Raw genomic sequence first — 21,931 nt, 5'->3', positions numbered from 1 at the left:
AGTTATTAGTAGGTAGGCTTTTGTTTATAATTTCTTCCGTTTAAAAATAGTCATTTAAATATATTTTAATAAGTACTTGAAAAGATTAGTAGCACAGATTTAAAATTACGGTACCTACTATAAAATCCTTGCTGTGTAAAACAATTGGAAAATCCTTATTGAAACTACGAAAATGCGGGTTTAATTAATTTTCACATTATCTTAAGTGCTTTGCAAACATACATTATATGAATAATCCAGTAGTAAAAGCGGGCGAAGCCGCAAGGGGGTCGCTAGTTATGATATAATTTTTATCTAACTAAATATATAAAACTGTCAGCCCTAAGTATAACATTATAATAATGAATAAATAGAATTCCATATTATCTCGGTCTCCCCCGTGCTTTTTGAATAATGTTGCCAGATCCGTAGTTTATGTTTTTACATAAAATAAGGGAATCCAAATTTAGTGCCTCTATAATCAGACCTTAAGTAATATTTTGTTTACCATTCTACTGTATAATATTTAAATAATAAAATACTAATCACTATAGATAATGCTGTGTTATGCCTAATTTGAAGCAAGGACAATATATTCCAATGACAATCAATGAAAAGAAAAATATTGTTTTATTAGAAAATATGATATAACACATTCAGGGGCAGTATTGTTTGTTAAACTTAGTTATTGTAATTGTCAATTTCAGTGATTAGGAATATTTCCTTGGGAAATATGAACAACAGTTTAGGCAACACATGTGTAACGTTGGGCTGTAATTTTATCATTTAGAATGGAGTGTCGTTTTTCAGACTTCAGATTGTTAGTTTGTTACTCTACCTCTACAGTCTACTTGTATTACAAGCTTTGATAGGAAACAAGAAGTAGTTTCGTATATTTCGCATATCGTAATAGTTTTATATAGATTATATTTCAAACAGTGTTGATTGGTGATATTTTTATTGCGTAAGTAAGTACCTATATTATTTTCTATTATAACTATATAAGTTATAAAAATTAATAACTACTAGCTTACCAAGTTACCACCTATAATACTTTTATTATACTGCATTTGCCGACCGTTTCATTAATTAGTAGCGAATTTCACGTTTGCTTTATAAAATGGATACAGTTCAGAATATCCTTATTATTATTAAAAATTCTCGAAAGTGCGACTGTTGTAGTACAGAGAAAGAGCTCCCTGCGTTTTAAAGCTCTGTAATCAACTAAGACAATAATTTAAATGATGTTCCATATAGGGCAATTATAATTTACATTAAATGCTTATCATATCCTTAGATAAGGACTATTATTAAAAAGAACTTAAAAGAATATTAGAGTTTAATAAAGATTTAAATTAAAATACTTCCTATGCAAACTTAACTATCTTTAATGTTCATACAATATTATTATTAATTAATATGTGCTAACTACTGATTAGCTTGTAGTTGGTGCAAAGGCCTAAAATTTTATAAATGATGTACTATTAAATTGCTATATTGTCATGTCTTGTCCTGGTGTTGAGGCAAACCATTGAGTCAGTGGAAAATGGGTAACAGTGCCTTAACACTAAGTTCCATCTGCCTACCCTGTTGTGTGTATGATACATCATGGAGCTGATTGCTATTGAATAGTTCACCTCTTTTTAGATGTATGATTGAGTAGTACATTATTATAATTCTATATTTAAAGCCTTTCTTGTAGTGATTTCCATATAAAGTTTTATCCCCTATTTTTTTTGTCATAAAAGATAGTAAATTCTATTTCAATACCAAATTCCATTGTATGTGGTTCAGTTGCTTAAACAGAACAGTGAAGCAGACAGACAGATAGACAGAATTACCTTTGCATTTATAATATTAATAGAGACTATATCTGCGACTATATCTGCTGTATACAATATAAATACACAGTACAACATTATATTATATATTTTTCCAGGCTGCTGTACATGTTGCAAAATGAAGGATGAAGATATTCCAAATCTACCAGGTATCAATCGTCACATATTTTATACATATTATAATTATTAATAAGATTTAAAAATTATTTTGGGTTAAAACGTAAAGGAACATTTAATCCAAGATGTCATTGTTCCTATATATACATCCTTATAAGAACTTTACGGGTTATCAGAGTTATGCGCGAGACAAAAGCATGTAGAAAGGGTATTTTGATACATAGACACATACCGCACCCCCATCCCGTACCGTTAACACTAACAACAAAATAAAGTTGTACAATCCTAAGTGTTGCTTATTTAATAAAATTATATTATAATGAAATGAAAAGATCACTTGTGTCTTATAAACAAATTGGGGTTTTAAAGCATACTTATTTACGTTTTTTAGTAATATTCAGTGTGCTAGTCAGCAACATACAAAATTAAGTTATGATTAAGTAAATTAAAATATTTCTACTAATCTATTAATGACGCCGTAGCGCGGTGCGACTGACAGTAACTGTCAGTCAATGGTGGCAACTTGCCACGATTTACAAACTATGTCTAAGGCTAGCTGCACACACGCAATAATATTGTTCAATATATGGACCCGTATACTAAACAATATTATAGACAATATTTCGTTGTAAAATCTGACGCAGTCGCTGAGTAGCTTCATTTGTGTGTTGAATTGTTAATTTTAAAATAGATTGCCTCCAGAATTCTGTGAAAAAATGAGAATATGGCAAAGATATTGTATTCCACTGCGTAATACCGTGGTGAAAAAAAAATCCCATGTTTTATAAGTATAGTAGTAATATCAATATTTTTTTCGCTATATCCACAGTTTTCCTCGTCTATTTTAAATATAAAAAGCATAAGCGTCCGCCTCATTTAAAGTCTTTTATTCAACTAAAATATTTATATTATTGACAATAACCCTGTCTAACCCCGATATTATCGTGGCAAAAACAGAATTTCTAGAAATCTACAATAATATTGTCAAACCGACCGCACACACAAAATATTATTGACAATACGTACTTTATTGACAATATTATTGTACGTGTGCGGCCAGGCTAAGTAATACTATAACCATAGTTGTATTTAGTGATGTGCTGCTACGATAGATAGTCGATGTTTTTTTATGATAAAAATAAAATGTGCTTTTTATCAGTCTTCAGGTTGCACATTGTTGATGTCCACTTGTCATAGAGCCAACATGTTATTTGTCGTAAATGATGGCTAAGTATTATCTAAGTGTGTAATTAACTTACAAAAAAAAACAATTCTTCGACCAAATAAAATTATTTATTTTATAGATAATGTTAATAATTCCTGTTATATTTTTAAACTATATTTATACTTACTTGCATGCGCTTGAGCAATGCTTGAGCCCCGTTTTTCTATAAAAATAATAAATATGATTTTTAATAGCAACCTTTACAAAGTCGTCTAAATCTGTGATTGTCGATAATTTATTTTCAAACATACCATCATGGTCAATTTTTCACGTGTTTTAATAAGTATTACACCAAAACAGTATTGCGGCCAATATTAAAAACTATTCGTTCTACAATTCAATTCAATGGTTACAATGCACCATTATTTTGTTGTTCTCTTTCAAAGTAGTTTCAAAGGCGAACAACAAGCTCCCTGGACTGACGACCCCAAAGCAGTATTTTTTATATACTTAGGCATGGTGATAACAACAAAGAATAAGAAATATCAATAAAAATGAAAACAAACAATGAAATAGAAATAAATACGTGTCACACAAAAGGCGCTAGTGCTCGTACTCACAAGATAGCACGAGTAAACAAAATAGCCGCCACGCGCACACGATGAGTCACAGTGCGAAAATTTCATGAAAAAACAATAAACCCGAATTGTATCACCATTCGCTCAAAATTACAGCGGGGACCTCGTGATGCTTGCGAATAATTAGCTCTGGAGCTTTGGGGGTCAAAGAAATTAGATTATTAACTGACGTGGAAACGGCTTGGCTTGATTACTTTAGATATTTACTTCCAAAGTATTGTTTCCTACGGCATTTTACTTTACCCCCACACTCAACCCTAACACTAGGGCGGTAACGCAAAGTTGGCGTTAATAAAACTAGAATCCGCCACATGCTGTGCACGGCGAATTTTTTGTGAAATTTTCTGTTTTGTCCGCACGCGCTGGGTTAGGTTAATCAAAGTTCAATCTGTGCTCGTGAATTTGAAAACGTTCTATATGGGACACATTTTGATCATTTACTCAAAATCTAAAATTATCACCAAACTACTTCGCTGGGATCACCAGTCGTCCACAACGTTCTTGCAAAATTTCAGAGTTGTAGGTTTAACAGTCTAGGAGGAGGAGCATTACAACGAAACACACATTAGATCAGTAAGAGCTTCGAAGAGAGTTGTTAGATAACAAAATATTATTAAGTGATAAAATACAGCAGAGATTATTATATCGTCGTACTCCTCGATACCTAGTATCATTTCAGCAATTTGCGGCATTTTTAGACAAACCACTATAGATATCGATGAAGCGGAAACGAGTTATTACAAATATGTTTATTAAAAATCATCCCTTTCTGTTCTCCATTTTATTTTTAAACAAAAAAGTAAAAAAACCTGTAAGTTTAAATATGATATCTTGTAATACCATTTTGTCGTTAACCCCACATCTTGCAAACCTGCGATCTACGCGATTTTAATCTAGGTAGGTACTGTATAGATTTGACTTTATATTTGATTTGAACTTTAGCTTAATACATTTACACGATCGTAATAAAAATGGTTTTGACCGACGGACAGTCACGTGGACAACATAGTGACTTTATAAATGTTCCGTTTTATTCTGTCACTTGAAACATTAAAAACTAATATTATTATTGTTTCAGGTCCGTCCCGCTCCAGGAATGATATGCCGCATGGTAATCGAGGGTGGCGACGGCCAGGATATAATCGCATATCGAATTTTAATGAAAACAGACCTCGATCCACTTCGAGATCACCGCTAACATTACACAGAGAACGTGAAATGCCATATTTTTCGCCACGATCAAGCAGTGTCCACATTCGGACTAATAACTCTGTTGGTAATATGTTTAAAAAACTTATTATATTTGCTATTAAGTCACAATTTACTGAGTAACACATCTCTGGTTGATCTCTTTTTTTATAAGGTAAATAATAGACTTGAAATTTAACCTCATTCTTAAAAATCTTGTTTTGATTGTTAATAAATAGAAATACCTACTGCAATAAACTATTTGATATGATAGTACTAAAAACATAAATAAGGTACAGTAAATACATATTTTATATATATCTATATAATAAGTCATATTGATATTGATACAATAGTATTACCTAATAAGGTACTTTGTTTTTGGGTATTGTTTTTTTTAATTAATATGTTCTATTTTGCGTATTTAATTAAAAAACAATCCGCCTGTCTTGTGTTTTTGTGGTACTTATAAATTTCTATCAATGCTCTGAATTCCCAGTTTTAGATTTCAACCCAGCCTTGCAGAATAAAACACGCCAATTCGACGATCTTAGAAATGTACGTAACACAAATGCGTTCAGACGCAATAACAAAGATCAAGATAAAAGTCATAAAAAGAACATGGGATTTTTGACGCTGCAAGAATTGGCCAATTCCGATATAACAGAAATTCTAGCAAATTTAAACAAAAAGAAAGAAGCCTTTCATGAACTTTTACAGTCGCCAATACAACGTCCAGATATGTTTGTATTGATGCTTAAGCTGATGTCGAATATTTGCAAATCGTCATTTGATCAAATTAAATTAAAATTTCTTTTGGACATATGTAATTCTCAATTTATTATACACCTGAGAACTTATATGATGGACTTACAATATGTAGAAAAAGAAGACAAAGTAAAAAATCAACTATACTGGAATAATGAATGTGAATTTTGGACGAATTTTATTACTTTTTGTGATTCAATCATTCTATTGTCACCATCTACAGCTTTGAACAAATGCAGGTCTCTCATTGAGGGCACCTCTAAGTCTAGTTTAGAGGGCCTTAAAGAAAGACATAACTTTGAATTGCCAAAAGATGAAACCGTTAAATTGGACAAGCTTCGAAATATTTTAACGTCTCGTGAAAATGAAAATGTAAGAAACTATAAACATAATAAATATTAATAGTGCTTATATAATCTATTTTGTATATTAATAAACAAAACTAGAAATTTTGTATATTAAATAAATATAATTTAGTAGTATTAAGGCATACAATTGACACCGCTCTTCCTTGCCTCAGTAAACACGTCCTTAACGTTTAGAGATCAAATCCTTGGGTGCGCAAATATATATTTATCGAAATACCACGCAGTCATCGATAATATAAAAGCGAGCATACCAAGGAAGGCAGACGGAACGTAGTGTAAAGACACATTGCCCACTTTCCGCCGCACTTTTCTTCTGCAAGTTTTGGGGCATTGAGTTCAACCCTGCGCACCAAATCAAGGAAATGGAAACAATTTAAAATATAAACAATCCGGTGAGTGGGTGTTGAACCCACAAGCATAGCGTTTACAAACTGCCACGAGGGCCTTTATATATTTGCACGCTCATCATATTTTCCCCATATTTTTGTTTAAATTGGACCATTGTTATTGTTATAATGTTAAAGTTTTACTTTTAAATTTGTGCATTGTTTAAGGATACGAAGCTTAAGGAAAAACCTCAAGTAGATGAAAATGATGAACCACCTGATAATTTTAGGGACTTAAGTGTCCTACCAAGGCGTGAAGATTTGATCTGTGATCGCCCGTTTGTTAGAGCTAATATATTGCGAGGAGGCTATCGCGACGTAGAGCACTACCTTGACGTACAGTTTAGGCTACTCCGGGAAGATTGTTTTGATGTTATACGCGAAGGAATACGTAAGTGACTAGCGGTGTTTCTGTGTATTAAATCTAATACGTTCATTGTAGGGGTAAGAAAAGAAGTTTCAATATAAAATCAACATATATTTACAGGTCAGTATATCGAAGATCCTATGAAAAAAAAATATGACCATATCAGGTGAGTTATAAAGTTTTAGAAATATACCAATATTTTATAGAATACGAATGTGTATGTTATGTAAAGTTTTAAAGAAGGAAAAAACCGAAGTCGTGGCGCAGTCTCGCTGTGGCACAACCGTGTGACTGTAAAGGCGACGGTTGTGGCTTAGTTTCCCATTCGGGGAAATTTATTATTATTTATTTTCATTTCTTTGTCCTGGTAACAAGATAAGTGTTATAAGTGAATATTAACATAAATATAACTAATCAATCCACTTGAATTAATTTCACTCTTTAAAATAGTAATAATCTCATATTAATAATTGAATGTATCAAGAGAAATTTATTAAATCTTTTGACACGTAAATAACAATTTATCATAAATGTTTATTTATTACTTAGTAATTATTTCAGAGTATTCCGCAATGTTCGATTTACCGAGCCTTACATTTCGGCACAAAAAGTAGGATCAATTGTAGAATTTGATGAGATTACCAAGAAAAAATTTGCAAAAATAAACTGGTCTCATAACAGAAGATTTCTTTTTGGGTCCTTAGTACTGTTTACGAAGGACACTTGTAAGTCTGTTATTGTAGCAACTATATTGGACAAGGACGAAAAAAATTTATGTAAAGGCAAGGTAAGTCAAAATACGTAGGCGCTGATAAAATAATGTCATTTACACGATATATAAATTTTTTTGTTCATAATTTACAGATACCAGTATCAGTGCTCGACTTGGAGGTTGAGCATGAATTATACAATAATGATAGTTACACAATGATCGAAAGCGAAGTATATTATGAATCATATTATCATGTTCTCAAAGCCTTGCAGAATCCTACCTTTCCTAAACATATAGCAATGAAGAAATATATAGTTGATGTGAATGTAAGATATGCGCGATATTTTATATTTGACATATAATATGACTAATCAAGACTCCTTTACTTATTTCTATAATTTCAGCCGGAACCTAGTCACCCCTCATATGTGGAGGAAAATACAAAATATGGAATAATAAAAACTTCTGAAGAAATATTAAATGAATTGGTTTATTTCAAAGTATTAGATTCGACAACATGGCCGACAAGTGGAGAATTACAATTAAATGAAAGTCAATACGATGCATACAAAACCGCTCTTACTCGCGAGTTCGCGTTAATTCAAGGGCCGCCAGGGACAGGAAAAACCTATTTGGGTGTAAAAGTAGCAAAAACACTCCTCAGGAACTTATCAAAGTCTGGTTGTATATTGCTTGTTGTTTGTTATACGAATCATGCGTTAGACCAGTTTTTGGAAGAAATATCAAAAGTTACTAATTCTATTGTTAGAATTGGTGGTCAATCTAAAAACGAAGCAATGACGGAGTTTAATTTAAACAATATAAGAAAAAAATCACCAAGATCTAAAATCTCATCTAACACATACAATATATATTGTGAAGAGAGACAAAACTTTAGAAATTGCATGTTAGAAATTCGGAAAGCGCAAGAAGAAATTGATTCCATATCTGATTGCATTTTAAGCTATACTTGCATAAAACAGTATATTCCCCAATGCGATATAATTGCCCAATATTATGGCGGGGTCATTGATGCTAATAAAGATCCGTTATTACATTGGTTATTCGAATATTTAGAATACGATTTAAATGAACCAATTCCATGTGAACCTCAACAGGAGGAGCTTCTTAAGGCTTCCTCCAGTACCCCGAGGAATCAAGATGACGATAACCGAAATAACGTACTAATCGATAACTTAGATATAGATTTTGACGAATATAATGGTATGAATACTAGTAAGAGTTTTTCGATAAAAGAAGCACAAAGCAAATTGACGTACTCAATTCAATATTTCAATAATAGTCAAAACCCAAATGGGAAACGTCATTCACATAGAAACATTGCAATCCTTCGAGCGCAAATCAGATTGTTTAATGTAAGTTTTAAGTAGTTTTACACTTATTTCACGTAATTCATGTCGTATAGCTTTTAAAATGTCAGAAGTAAATTAGGTATAGTTCACTTACTTTTTATAGTTCCGAACTACAAAAACGGAATTATTCTGCCTGCTTGTCTGTCCGTCCGTCCTTCGAAAGTCAAGCTTCTATGTTAACGCAGAATTGAAATCTATAAAGATTGAAATTATATTCGAAGCTAATGGGATCTAAGCGGTCTGCCAACTATGATATACATTCTTTAAAATTATTTTTGGCAAAAAGTCAATATATATATATATATACAGGGTGGAATTGTCAGCACTACTTTAAATGAAACCACAGTTTTAATTACTCTATAAAAGCCTAATATAATTCGGAAAAAAAAATAATTCCCAAAAATGAAAAAGTTATTTTTTCAAACAAAATAAATAATAAAATTATCGTTTTAAAATAAAACGCCATTTGTAAAGTATAACATAGGCACGCACACACTTACCTGTCAAATCGGAAATGTCGCACACGTATGTGTGCGTCACACGAAATACAGGTATGGATAAAAATCGTGAAATGAAAAAAAAATCCTACGTCCAAACTGTTGAGGTACCTTGATTAATTTCTTAGGTGTGGGTTTGAAATATATTACCCCATATGCAGTTTCAATAAAAGAAGCGCTGCCTCTTCCACCCTGTATATATATATATATATATATATAGCGTAATTCATTTTATGTATAAAAGGACATGTTCTCACTGACTAAGACGCACGCACAACCGTAACCGCTCGTGGTAGAAATGTGAAATTTGGACAAATGTTTATTTTCATAACGTGGCCACCACTAAGAAGAGATTTTGAAAAATTTTAACCCTGTAGATGTGAAATAGGGGTTGAAAGTTTGTATGGAAACATCTTTATATTGGCACCGATTTTATTTTTATTTTAAATTCAGACTTAAAAATATTTCATTGTACACGTGTTTCGCAGTTTATTATATTTTACGCCCAAAACTAAAAATAATTTCATAAATATATTTAATAAATATTCGTATGATTAAAGAGGGCGAAGCCGCCTGAATCTGCTAGTCTTATATATTTTTTTTTTCACAGCAAATGCGAGATTACTACATTTTGGTTTTCCTAAAAGATACAACTGTTATTAGAGATTATACACGCTTGACAATTGTTGATCGCTGGATGTTGTATTTTAGTTGGACTGAGTCTATAATAGTAAAACTTAAAGAAAATATTAAGCCTTTACAGGTATGTATGTTTAAATAAAAGTACAGTAAAATTATATGCAACAAATAAGCAGTAACAATAATATACATAATTTATTGCATATAAAATGCTAAAAATCAATACATCTTAATGTTATAATAATGAATTTATTTTACTACAATTTGATTTTTATTATTCAGGAGAAGCTGGATTCAACTAATACTGCTTATGAAAAAGCTAGATTGATGATGGATACGCAATTAATGCGTCATGCAAAAGTTGTGGGGATGACTACAAGCGGGGCTGCCAGGCTCAGAAAGCTACTGGAGGCTTTAGCCCCTCCTATCGGTAAATAAGAATATACATAGATAAACCATTTCAGAAGAGAAAGAAGGAGCAAATAAAAAAATATATTATTATTAATTATACTCATATATTTTACACTTATAATAAAATCGTCACTGATCCGTGTCTGTACGTGGATCACATATCAGAAAAACTATAATTGGGGATATTTATTAATGTAAAAGTACCGAAAATTATTTTTTTTTGTCTGTGATGATGTTATGTTAAATAAGAGTTTTTTTTCCAAATGCATATATTTACTTACACGATATCGAAACACAAATAAACAATTTTATCTGTTTTTCTGTTTGTCCGGGCTAACTAACCTCTGGACCAGCTGAACTCATTATTATGAGACTAACAGTGAAACATAGAGAGGGCTGTGGAGCAACATAAAGGCATTTTTATCGCAATTGAAATATACGCGGAAAAACTTAAATTACGATTTCTAAGACTTAAGAATTATTTAGTGTATACCATATACCATATGACCATACTAATATAATTAATATCTTTTTCTTAAATATACTTAAATAAATATTCGTGCATATGCACCGCACGGCACCGTAGATCGCGTCAACGCTCACCAGAATTGATGCGGTCAAACGCAAACCTATTCAATATTTAAAAAATGCGCAGATATACTATCTATACATTTAGACATGAGACAATGTAACATCCGTCCAACCGTATCACCGTCAAAGAAAAAAGCAACCCTTATAGTATCGCTTTGTTGTCCGTCTGTCAAGAGCAGTTATCTCGACATCTTAATATTAAATGTTCAGGTCTTCAGTTCCTTAGAGCAGTAAAAAACAAACTTCTAAGTTTATGCAATATTTTTAACAAAGAATTTAAGACATATTAAACGTATGAAAAACTAATGCTTCGGTGTTGCTTCACAGCAGGTAGGCAAAGATAACCTGGGAACCTAGAACACCTATAATGGTTAATGGGTCCCATTAACTTTCCACCGAACTCTGGAAGCATTGTGAGTTGAGTGGCAGAACTCAACGCCGCCCTTTGCCTTGTTATCAGAGCGAGGAAAACAAAATATTTAATTTCCTCGAGTGGGAATTGATCCCACAAGCTGTCTCGTTTACGGTCGCACGCTTGTTGTAACTTGTACCCCATGCGCCACAATTGGTCTCTCTTGTTTTGATACCGGTAATGGTAATGAGTAGTGCGCAGAAGAATGTAATTGAGCGTGACATATTGAGTTAAAATAAATTACCCAATGTACCAGAGTACTTTTACCCATTTCACCATCTTTCATTGATACCTATTTTCCTTACTTTATTAATGGTACGGTGGAAAATAAAACTAAATATTATTATTACAGTTATTGTGGAGGAAGCTGCCGAAGTATTAGAACAGCACATTGTTACATCTCTAACGAACAGCTGTGAGCATCTTATTTTAATAGGTAATATACTTCTAATAATTTACAAAGTTTGCAGCCTATATTTAGAATATCCGTAATTATATTAGAATTTACAAGATTCAAAATCAGAAACCAAGTTATATTAAATAATTATATTAAATTGTTGTGTTTCTTATTGTGAGCATATGTCTAAAAAAAGATTATACTTACACTTATGTAACATACGAATGATGTAGGAGATCACCAGCAGCTGAGGCCGTCCGCGGCTTCCCGACGCCTAGCGAAGACTTGTAACATAGAGGTGTCGCTGTTCGAGCGCATGATCATGAACTCTGTGCACAGCCGCCGCCTCGCGGTGCAGCACCGCATGCGGCCTCATATTGCAGCACTCGTCTCCCCCCACATTTACCCGGACTTGCTCAACCACCCCTCAGTTGAACACTTTCCCGACGTACGCGGTGTAACGAAAAATTTATTCTTCTTCACTCACACTTACAAAGAAAAGGTAAGTCCTTGTAAACCAATTTTAAATTACAGTGGTTGGCCAAATTATTAGAGTTTGTACCTACTTAATTATAGATTTTTTCCATCAGAATTTTTTTTTATTTATTTAAAAACAAACATACAATTAATTAGCTTAAAATAGCACAATTTAAATCTTGCCTATTGTAACCGATTCCCCAAACAGTTTTAAAAATATGATTTAATGAATAATGCTTTAGCTCCCGATGAGTTAGAGCCACTAGGTTAGAACCTTTTATCGTTGTGTTCATGAATAACCCGAAATGGAATCCAAGGTAGATACTGTTACACAATGCCTGTAATAATTTGGCCACCCAATAAAAGTGTAAAACATGATAATTTTTAAAACCTTAATATTAATTAACCTTAATGAATTACTTACCTTAGAATTTACTTTTATTATTAATGTGTTTTTAATAGTACGAAGAAGAGCATTCTGTAGTAAAAAATGAAAAAGAAGGTGATATGACTTTGTGCTTAGCCAATTACATTATGCAGCAAGATTATGAACCTGAAGATGTCACCATTTTAACCCCATACACTGGTCAGATGTTTTACATGAAGAAAGTGAGTAATAATTAGATTTAATGTTTAAACAAAATATCTTAGAATAGTAAAAATAAACACATTGCAAATTTTCTCTTCCAAGTGCTTCAAATTATGAAGATGTACTAAACGGAGATTCATTAAACTAACTTTTTTTTTGTAATTATAGGAGAGGGAGAAATATGCATATTTATCAAAAGTAAAAATCACTGTAGTGGACAATTATCAAGGCGAGGAATCCAAAATAATTTTGCTGTCACTAGTGAGGAACAATGATCAAAATATAATTGGATTCTTAGGAACACCAAATCGAATTTGTGTCGCTTTATCCAGAGCACGAGAAGGTTTATCGCTTTTCAATTTTCTTTATTTGATAAGTTATTACATAATTTCTATAACAATACAAAAATTCTCGTGATATAAGTCTTATGTTATTTTTTAATAGACAGAACCTAAAAAGTACTGTTTATTTATTAAATTATTTTCATATTTTTACAGGATTCTATATATTAGGGAACATCGATATGTTGAAAAGTAAATCAGAACTGTGGACTAACATTGCTGGTACCTTAGAGAGTTTTGGCAGTATTGGACAAAACATACTACTCAAATGTGAAACCCACGCTAATGAAATAACGAATGTAGGTGATACTTGATCTGTCATTATAACATTATAGTAAGGTTTCTCATATCTAACCAAATAAATTATCCATTTCTACAGCTAATTCCCGACTGCTAAGGGTTATGTTTTTCGCGCGTATCTTATATGTATGTATGTAATATTTTTTATCACGTCATATCTCCAGAACCACTGAACGGATTTACATAATTGGGGCATCGTTAGATTCGTTTTAGCAGCCCAAGTGTTCTTAGATAGGTGACGTGAAATTATCATGGCAATTTTTTAGTAAAAAAAAATTGGTTTCGAATTCCACAAAATAGATATCAATTTCAAGAGCTCAATACGAGGATTTCAAAAAGGTATATTATGATTATCATTACCATGACAAAATGACAAAAAAGTGAAAAATAAAAAAACATTTTAAAAAAACAAAAACCCAGACTGCATAAAATTAAAATTTCATAGTATGCATAATATGAGAACCCCCCGTAATATTGTAGTATACCTATGTAGGTTATTTCAAAAAATATTCGTATGTATATATATACAATTAATACTTTTATAAAATCACCATAATCACTATGAACCTCAAAAACCTGAATAACACATTCATTTTAGCATTTATGTTGTTAATAGATCTCGTCACCAGATGACTTTGAAAAAGTACCAGAAGGTGGTTGTCTCTTAAAGTGTAATTTCAACCTTCCATGTCATCATTTGTGTCCACTTGTTTGTCATGGTTACGATAAGGAACATTCTAAGACTATATGTCCATACAAATGTGAGAGGTATGATTTAGGTTTTTCTCAGCTTTACTCTATATCCCGCATGGGTAGGCAGAGGGAGCATAGTGTTAATACACTCCGCTCTCCACTTTCCGCCGAATTCCAGAGGCATTGCGTATTGAGTGGTAGAACACAACGCTTTTGCCTCAACATCAGAGCAAGAAAATGAGAATATTAAATACTTCAATCAACTATTGATGTACTAGTGTATAGTTGATCGAAGATTAAATATTTAATTTTCTCGAGTGAATATAACAATGACTGCCTTTAATTCGCGTACTCGTGTAGATATTAATAGTTTTTGTTTCATCAAAATCCGGCCAGGATTTCCAAAATTACAACGTTGCAAAGTTTCACCGCTTTTTAAAATTTGCATTCCGTCTAAACGCAACCTGACGTCACGCAGTGGCGGAATAATAACGAACCCACGAGAGCACAACGAGCCGGAGGAAGATGCTCAAGCAAGCACCTATTGGCCAGACGAGACATGACGTCACACGCTTAGTCGCGAATGCCGTTCTTTAATGTTTAATATTCCAGTCAGACTAATATTTCAGTTTCAGTATTTTCAGTTTTTAAATGTTTTTGCTTATGAGTTCTCACTCAACACAAGGTGTAGTAATCATCACCGCTGATTTTATTTAAAAAAATTTTAGTTCCCCGGTTTGACAAGTCAGTGTGGTATCGAAGTTTCTACTACTCAACACACAGTGGTCTCTGCCCATTCTGCTATGAAATGTATAGAATAAATGTTTTTATTGATTATGTTATAATAATAACGAATGAAATTATACATATAACAAAAAATCAGCTTCACGCTGTATCTGCTTCACACAGCAGGGTAGGTAGAGAGATCTTAGTATTAAAACACTCCATTCCCCACTTTCTGTCGAATTCTGTTAGTATTGCGTGTTGAGGGGCAGAACTCAACGCCGCGCTTTGCCTCGACACCAGAGCGAAGAAATGGAATTATAAACGTAAATAAATATTTCACTTCCTCGAGTGGGAATCGAACCCCTTGTGCCGCTGCGCCACGACGGCTTCGGAAATTATATATATTTTCCTATTTTTTTTTTAAATTATACTATTTCTCAATTAAATTTTATTAGGATTATATGTGAGCTTTCGCACGTTTGTCCATTAATGTGCAAAGAGAAGTGTAAGCCTTGTATGCAATTGATGGAGAAGGAATTACCTTGCAAACATTTGAAAAAAGTCTACTGCCATCTAGACCCAAGTTCTCCAGAAATCAAGTGTTTTGTTAAAGTTACCATTAAGCTGCCTAACTGTGGACATGAGGTAAGCAGCCAACATTGCCGAGAGAAATTACGACGAGAATATCAAATTATATAGATTGCCGGTAACATATACTTGTATGACGCGATTGTTGACAGTTATAATTTAAGTGTGAATATATTATTGTAGATAAAGAAGCCGTGCCACATTGATATGAATAAAGTCAAATGTCCAGTGCCGTGCGACCTCCGTGTTGAAAGCTGCGGGCATGCTTGTACGCGCAGCTGCCACGTGAACGACGATCCTGAACATGTCAAAGTAATTTTAGCCGATTTTAAAAAACACCCATACAAACTTTCAACTACTATTTCATGCCTTTAGGGTTAAAATTTTTCAAAATCTCTTCTTAGTGCCTGTCCACATTACAAAACTAAACATCTGTCCAAATTTCACGTTCGATCAGCGGTTACGGCTGTCCTTTTATATAATTATATTACATAGATTATCTATGACATTTATTGATTGATTAGTTGAATTTGTTTAACTTCTCTGTATCTGCAATAGTATGGTAGGTAGACGGAATCTGGTGCTATGATGACCCTCCACTTTCCATTTTCCGTCGAATTCCAGGCGTTGCATGTTAAGTCAGGCAAGTACGCAACTCAACGCCGCGCTTTGCCTTGTTACCAGAGCGAGAAAATGAAAAAATATATATTTATAACTTAAACTATTATTTAATAGTTCATTCTCCCGAGTGGGAAACAAAATTGCGTTTACAGTCACGCTGCCGCTGGTGGCACTGCGAATCGACGGCCTCGACTTATATTTTATTATTTACTGATTTATTGTACTGCTTGTTTCTTCTACACATAAATAAAACTAACACCACTTTTCGGTCCGGGTTATGTTTAATGGTCCTTAACAAAATAGGCGAAATGTCGAATAACCCTCCTGACATATTTTTTACACACTTAGATTAACATTTTAACAAAAAAATTATCAAGATTGAATCACACACGTTTTAGTATTCCTGTCCGAAACCTTGTCTCAAGAGAAAAAAAGGATGTACGAGTACTTCGGACGTTGAGGAAGAATATAGATTACACCAATGCAGCAAAAAATGTCACGAAGCTTGCGACAACTGTTTAGTTGAAGTAAGTCTTAAATAGTAATTTCCTTGTATAGTAATAGTGTCGAATATATTAAAAATATAAACAGACTTAAACTTATATACTAATAATATAATAAATATATTTAATGAATATTTTTTGTAGGTAACTAAGAAACGTGAATTGTGCAAACATAAGGAACGAGTGCCTTGTTCAAAGAGCCCAAATGAAAAGCTGTGTCTTAAAAAATGTGCAAAAAAACTGGAATGTGGACATTTTTGTAAGAAAATATGTTATGAAATATGTGAATGTAGGCAAAAGGCAAGTTTATAATAATAACTGATTTTAATTAACGATATGCTACATTAAGGGCAGATTAACATTATTTTTTTATATTTTATATTTTTTTTATATTGCATTATTTAAAGTTCCCGATTATATATTATAATGTATTAAATCCTTATACAATGATATCATTGTATATGGTAATAATAATTACATATGCGATACATTTTTAACGCCTGGCGAAGCTGCATGTACAGTGCTAGGATGCCTCTACCAGGGACACCCACAAGCAATGCCTCCAGAATTCGGCGGAAGGTGGGGGTTGGAGTAACATTAGGCTCTCTCTGCCTACTCTGATACATGCGGGATACAGCGTAAAGATGAAAAAAAAAATACCATTATTTTGCAAATTCTGATGTGTACAATTTACATAAAATAACAATGTGTCAAATAAAAGTAATTTGATTTATTTTTCATTAGGTAGTGAAACCTATAGTTGAGTGTGGACATGAAATAGAAGTCGAATGTAGGATTAAGGCAGAGCAAAATCTTTGCACAAAATTGTGTAAGAAGGTGCTCGCATGTGGCCACCCTTGCCGCCAACTGTGTAAAGATATTTGTGATGAAAAGAAATGCACTGAAATAGTTCTCCGGCCTTGCGACTCGCCATGTGGCCATAAAGTTAACTTACCGTGCAAAGTTTTGTCAACATTCCTAGAAGGTTCGTATATTTAAACAAATGAGAACTTGCCAGCCACTCCTACATCAATGTTACTATACGTAAATTGAATATGCGAAGGTAAGTTGGAGCCGGCTTCGCTGATGCAGTACTGCGGGGTGGCGTGCGGCGCGCAGCTGGCGTGCGGGCACGCGTGCGCCGGTGACTGCGCGCGCTGCCTGCGCGGCCGCTTGCACGCACCCTGCTCGAGGAGGTGCCAGCGGACCAACATCTGCGGACATGAGTTAATACACTTTGCAACTTTTTAAAATACCGTATTTTAACGTTTAATATCTCACATTTTTAAATAGGTAAAAAATAAAAACCTTTTTCTCGACCTACCTCTATTTTAGATATGCTAATAACTAAAAACGGCTTAATCACTGCTAGACAATGCATGTTGAGTGGCGGAACTTATTGAACAAACTCAGTTCAGGAAAATAATAATAATTAAACAACCATTTAAAACAGATCAATAAATTTGCAAAAGTCGAACTTGTTTTTATTGTTGTAAAACATTGTTAATTTATCATTCTTGTAAAGTTGTGAAGAGCCGTGCAGTCAGGTGTGTCCGCCGTGCCGTAAGAAGTGTGAAATACGCTGTGCCCACTCGCGCTGCTCGCGCTCCTGCGGCCAGCCCTGTGTGCCTTGTCGTGTAAGTAAACCACCTGAAAGTTCCCGCCACTAACTTTTTGATTATATCAACAAACTGATATAATTCAGAGCATTGCCGTTTGACCATTGTCTCCATTTCGTGTCTCAGGAGAAGTGCAGCCGAAAGTGCCCGCACGTGCAGTGCTCGCGGCAGTGCCGAGAGCCGTGCGAGGTGGCGGCGTGCCAGCGGCGCTGTCCAATGTGCCTGGCCTGCGGGCACGCGTGCCGCGGCCTGTGCGGCGAGCCCTGCCCCGACGTCTGCAATGTCTGCCGCCCCGAACAGTTCCCCACGGACTTTCTCGGTGACGCCTTCGACGATGACGCCATGTACGCACTTTAACTATCTATGTTTACCTATAACTCTATTCAGTTTTATTTACGAACCCACAGACTGTAGCAGATGCGAGGTACAAAGATTAAACCTATCCTGAACTTAATACAATTTAATATTGTCTGCATAGAATGTCAACTTTGTTTACATTATTTTAAAATCTAATTATTCACCATAATCTTATTCTGCAATGAATTTATTTTACTTGAAATTTCATTTTAATACCTTTTACTAACTTAACAAAATACTATCTTTAAAACATAATAATACTAATCAGACAATCATCGATTTATATTCCAATTCAAAAAAATCTTTAAAATTTTAGGTTTATCGTACTGAAAGACTGTGGTCACATAATGGAATTTGAAACTCTTGAAAGTCTAATGAATAGTAAAAGCGAGACAATATCGCTCCCAGCCTGCCCAATTTGTCGAAAACCCATCATAAACACACATCGTTACAAAGATAAAGTGAATCACCAGATCGAAACTGAGATTAATCCCATTAAGGAACGCGTATTTGGAACGAAACAACAAATACACCAGACTACATTGAAATTGGAAGAAAAACTAGCAACATTGATTCAAAAAGCAATATACAAAGGTAAAAAATATATTGCAATATTATTTATTTGATTTTAAGTGTATAACAACAAAATATATTTAAACTAACAATTTGTATGAGAAGGATAGTTTCACTATTAATTGGCTAATATTAAAAAATTGCTTATATAAAACCCTCGACACAAAAAGGTGTAGAAGTAAACAAACAATTTGAAGATAATTAATAATCTTCCGTATACGGCTGTACATATTTTTCTTATATAATGGCTTAGAACACTCTGGATAAAGTCTTAAAACTAAATCAAAATCGGGCTTATCTGTTTGGGAGCTACGATACCACAGACAACTCAAACACACGTCAAACTTATTAACACTGATCTAAAATAAATATAGTCAGGCGTTGAAAATACATATTTAAATAGAAAAAAAAAATGATCTCAACTAACAAAAAAATGCGACTAATGCTTTTTTAACATTCCCCGATGAATTCAGTTTTATCATACGGGAATAGTATTGTTTTTTCACCAGTTTATTTCCGTTGCGGAAAGGCCGAAATATAGCGCCATCACAGCCTAATCAATGTTTTCCAAACAGGAAATATAAATATGGTTAAAACATGACTGACCTGACTGACCAAAAACAGCTTAAAGCTTAACACTAGTCTTATCATTTTATCACGACAATCACTTTTTAGGGGTCCTGAAACTTAAAACAAAACAAAAGAACTTTATAGGATCATTTCATTGTCTTTCTGCCCGTTTCATTGTCTCCCGATCTCTCTGTCAACCTCTTTTTCCTTATAACTAGCATGTGTAAAGGACGAGATTTACAATTCTCATAAGCCGAAACTTGTAAATTTACAATACCTAAAAAAGTTAAATAACTATAAAGTTAAAACAAGATTCATATAAAAAAGGTTAATTAGTCAGCAAATTTAAATAACCGTTGATCTACCATGAAGTTGGTACAGAAGTCACGGTTCTAATACACGGTACCTCATTTCATATACATTTTCCTTACGTATTGTAGGTATAACAAAGTATACATTTTGAAAAATAATCTTTAATTTTGCTGTTGTATAAACATAATAACATTTTCTGTAAAATGTGGTTGTAATCATTTCATTTTGCAAATGTATTAGTAATTCACAAAGGATAAGTCGAAGTATACTTTAGATAAATATAATTTTCTCTCTTCTTTCATATTACAAACATATTTTTTTTCAGATTTGGCTTTCTCTGTCTGGAAATGTGCTATTAACAAGTTATATGTTTTCTCTAAGAGAAACAGGAAACACTCTTTATTACAATTAAACATAATTTTTATACAAACCGACATACTGGAATTGTTATCAGATATTTACGATAAATTTAAATCGTCAAATTTAACTCATCTGCTCAATAATATCATAGATCAGAATTCCATAATTTGCAACACTCTAATGTGTAACATACAAAAAATAAGTAAACAGCAGCAAATGGACATCGCAAAGGAAATAAAACGCATGAATTCGATTGTAAATCTTTCTAAAATATATGGCCACCCAACTTACCTATCTAGCAAGACAGTTCCGAACATAGAAGAGGCAGCCAATGATGCAAAAGAATCTATCTTGGGATTCAATACATTTAATGAAGACACTGCCATAGAGTCGCTGAAGAAGCTACAACAAGCTCTTAAGGTGTCTGGTACAATTTCTAAGCAAGAACGAGATTTAATCCGTATTATCCGTAATATAATCCGTAATAATTAGTATAAATGTCCTAACGGCCATTTTTATAACATAGGTCAGTGCGGAGGAGCGATGGAAGTGTCCAAATGTATAGAATGTAAAGCTTCTATAGGAGGCCAGAACTACGCATTACTTGCAGGCAACAGTCACGCATCGGAAATTGATAATTCTCATTACGCCGCTTGGTCCGAAGAGGCTAATAATATGGCAAACTTTGACTTAAATAACTTATTTTAAAAGATTTTTTTAAAAACTAAAAAAAAACAATCAAAAATCGTAAAATACTAGGTTACTACTTCTTGATAAGTATATTATATGTTTAATGTCTTTGTTTAAGATATTGCTGTTGTTATACTGTACTACTAATAATTATACTTGAGTGAAATGTGAGTGACATGTATCATTTTTAATATTCGTTTTATGTCCTTATTTTTAATTTGTTATTTTTTGCACTTTATGTCTAGGTTTATTGTCTATAATGTGTAACTTGTAATTCATATTCTGAAATATATTGATCATAGAAAAGATATATTTCTTAAATGTTTCTTATTATATCTAAAATTGTTTATTTTTTGTAAAACGTAAATCTTCATACAAAAACTTCCTTTAAAATTTATAATTAATCAATAGTAATAATAATAATTACATTATATTACATTAAAGTTTTTCTCAATTTTTTTGACTCTTTATTACGTTAAAATTACAGTTCACCTCATGTACTACTTAAACCCATAGAATATTAGTTTAAAATGAATATAATGAAGGTCGATTCAAATTACAAACGCGCCACCATTTGTCGAGACGAAATGTGACATAATGGGTCGAAAATTTGTTTTATCGTCGTCGATAGGCATACTTTGTTACTGACTGACAGTATAGTAGTATACTGTGTTAGTATCCATAAAGTTTTAATTATTTTTCTGAAAAAAATAGTTTAAACTTTATGAAATATAACCCTGTAGATATTTTTAAAGTTATTACT

General features: G+C 33.0%; 1 protein-coding gene across 1 annotated transcript; it reads left to right on the top strand.

Annotated features, from left to right (window-relative positions):
• Positions 1-750: 750 nt before the first annotated feature.
• On the top strand, positions 751-21,624 carry LOC146533851 (NFX1-type zinc finger-containing protein 1-like). The gene is made up of 27 exons (XM_085194696.1): positions 751-947; positions 1,919-1,969; positions 4,819-5,016; positions 5,428-6,068; positions 6,619-6,841; positions 6,938-6,983; positions 7,379-7,604; positions 7,682-7,855; positions 7,934-8,905; positions 10,010-10,162; positions 10,321-10,468; positions 11,805-11,888; positions 12,083-12,351; positions 12,789-12,935; positions 13,084-13,258; positions 13,413-13,555; positions 14,173-14,324; positions 15,431-15,620; positions 15,747-15,875; positions 16,583-16,711; positions 16,832-16,987; positions 17,432-17,672; positions 17,751-17,913; positions 18,213-18,324; positions 18,433-18,650; positions 18,980-19,257; positions 20,444-21,624. The coding sequence occupies exons 2-27, from the start codon at positions 1,939-1,941 to the stop codon at positions 20,968-20,970; spliced, it is 5,925 nt and encodes a 1,974-aa protein (XP_085050822.1). The 5' UTR covers positions 751-947; positions 1,919-1,938; the 3' UTR covers positions 20,971-21,624.
• Positions 21,625-21,931: the final 307 nt, after the last annotated feature.

Source organism: Heliconius melpomene, chromosome 12 (genome assembly GCF_056956725.1).
Source record: "Heliconius melpomene rosina isolate 202511_hmr_F chromosome 12, ASM5695672v1, whole genome shotgun sequence".
NCBI lineage: Eukaryota > Metazoa > Arthropoda > Insecta > Lepidoptera > Nymphalidae > Heliconius > Heliconius melpomene.
Note: the sequence above shows the minus strand (reverse complement) of the source record. Positions and strands in the feature narration are given on the sequence as shown.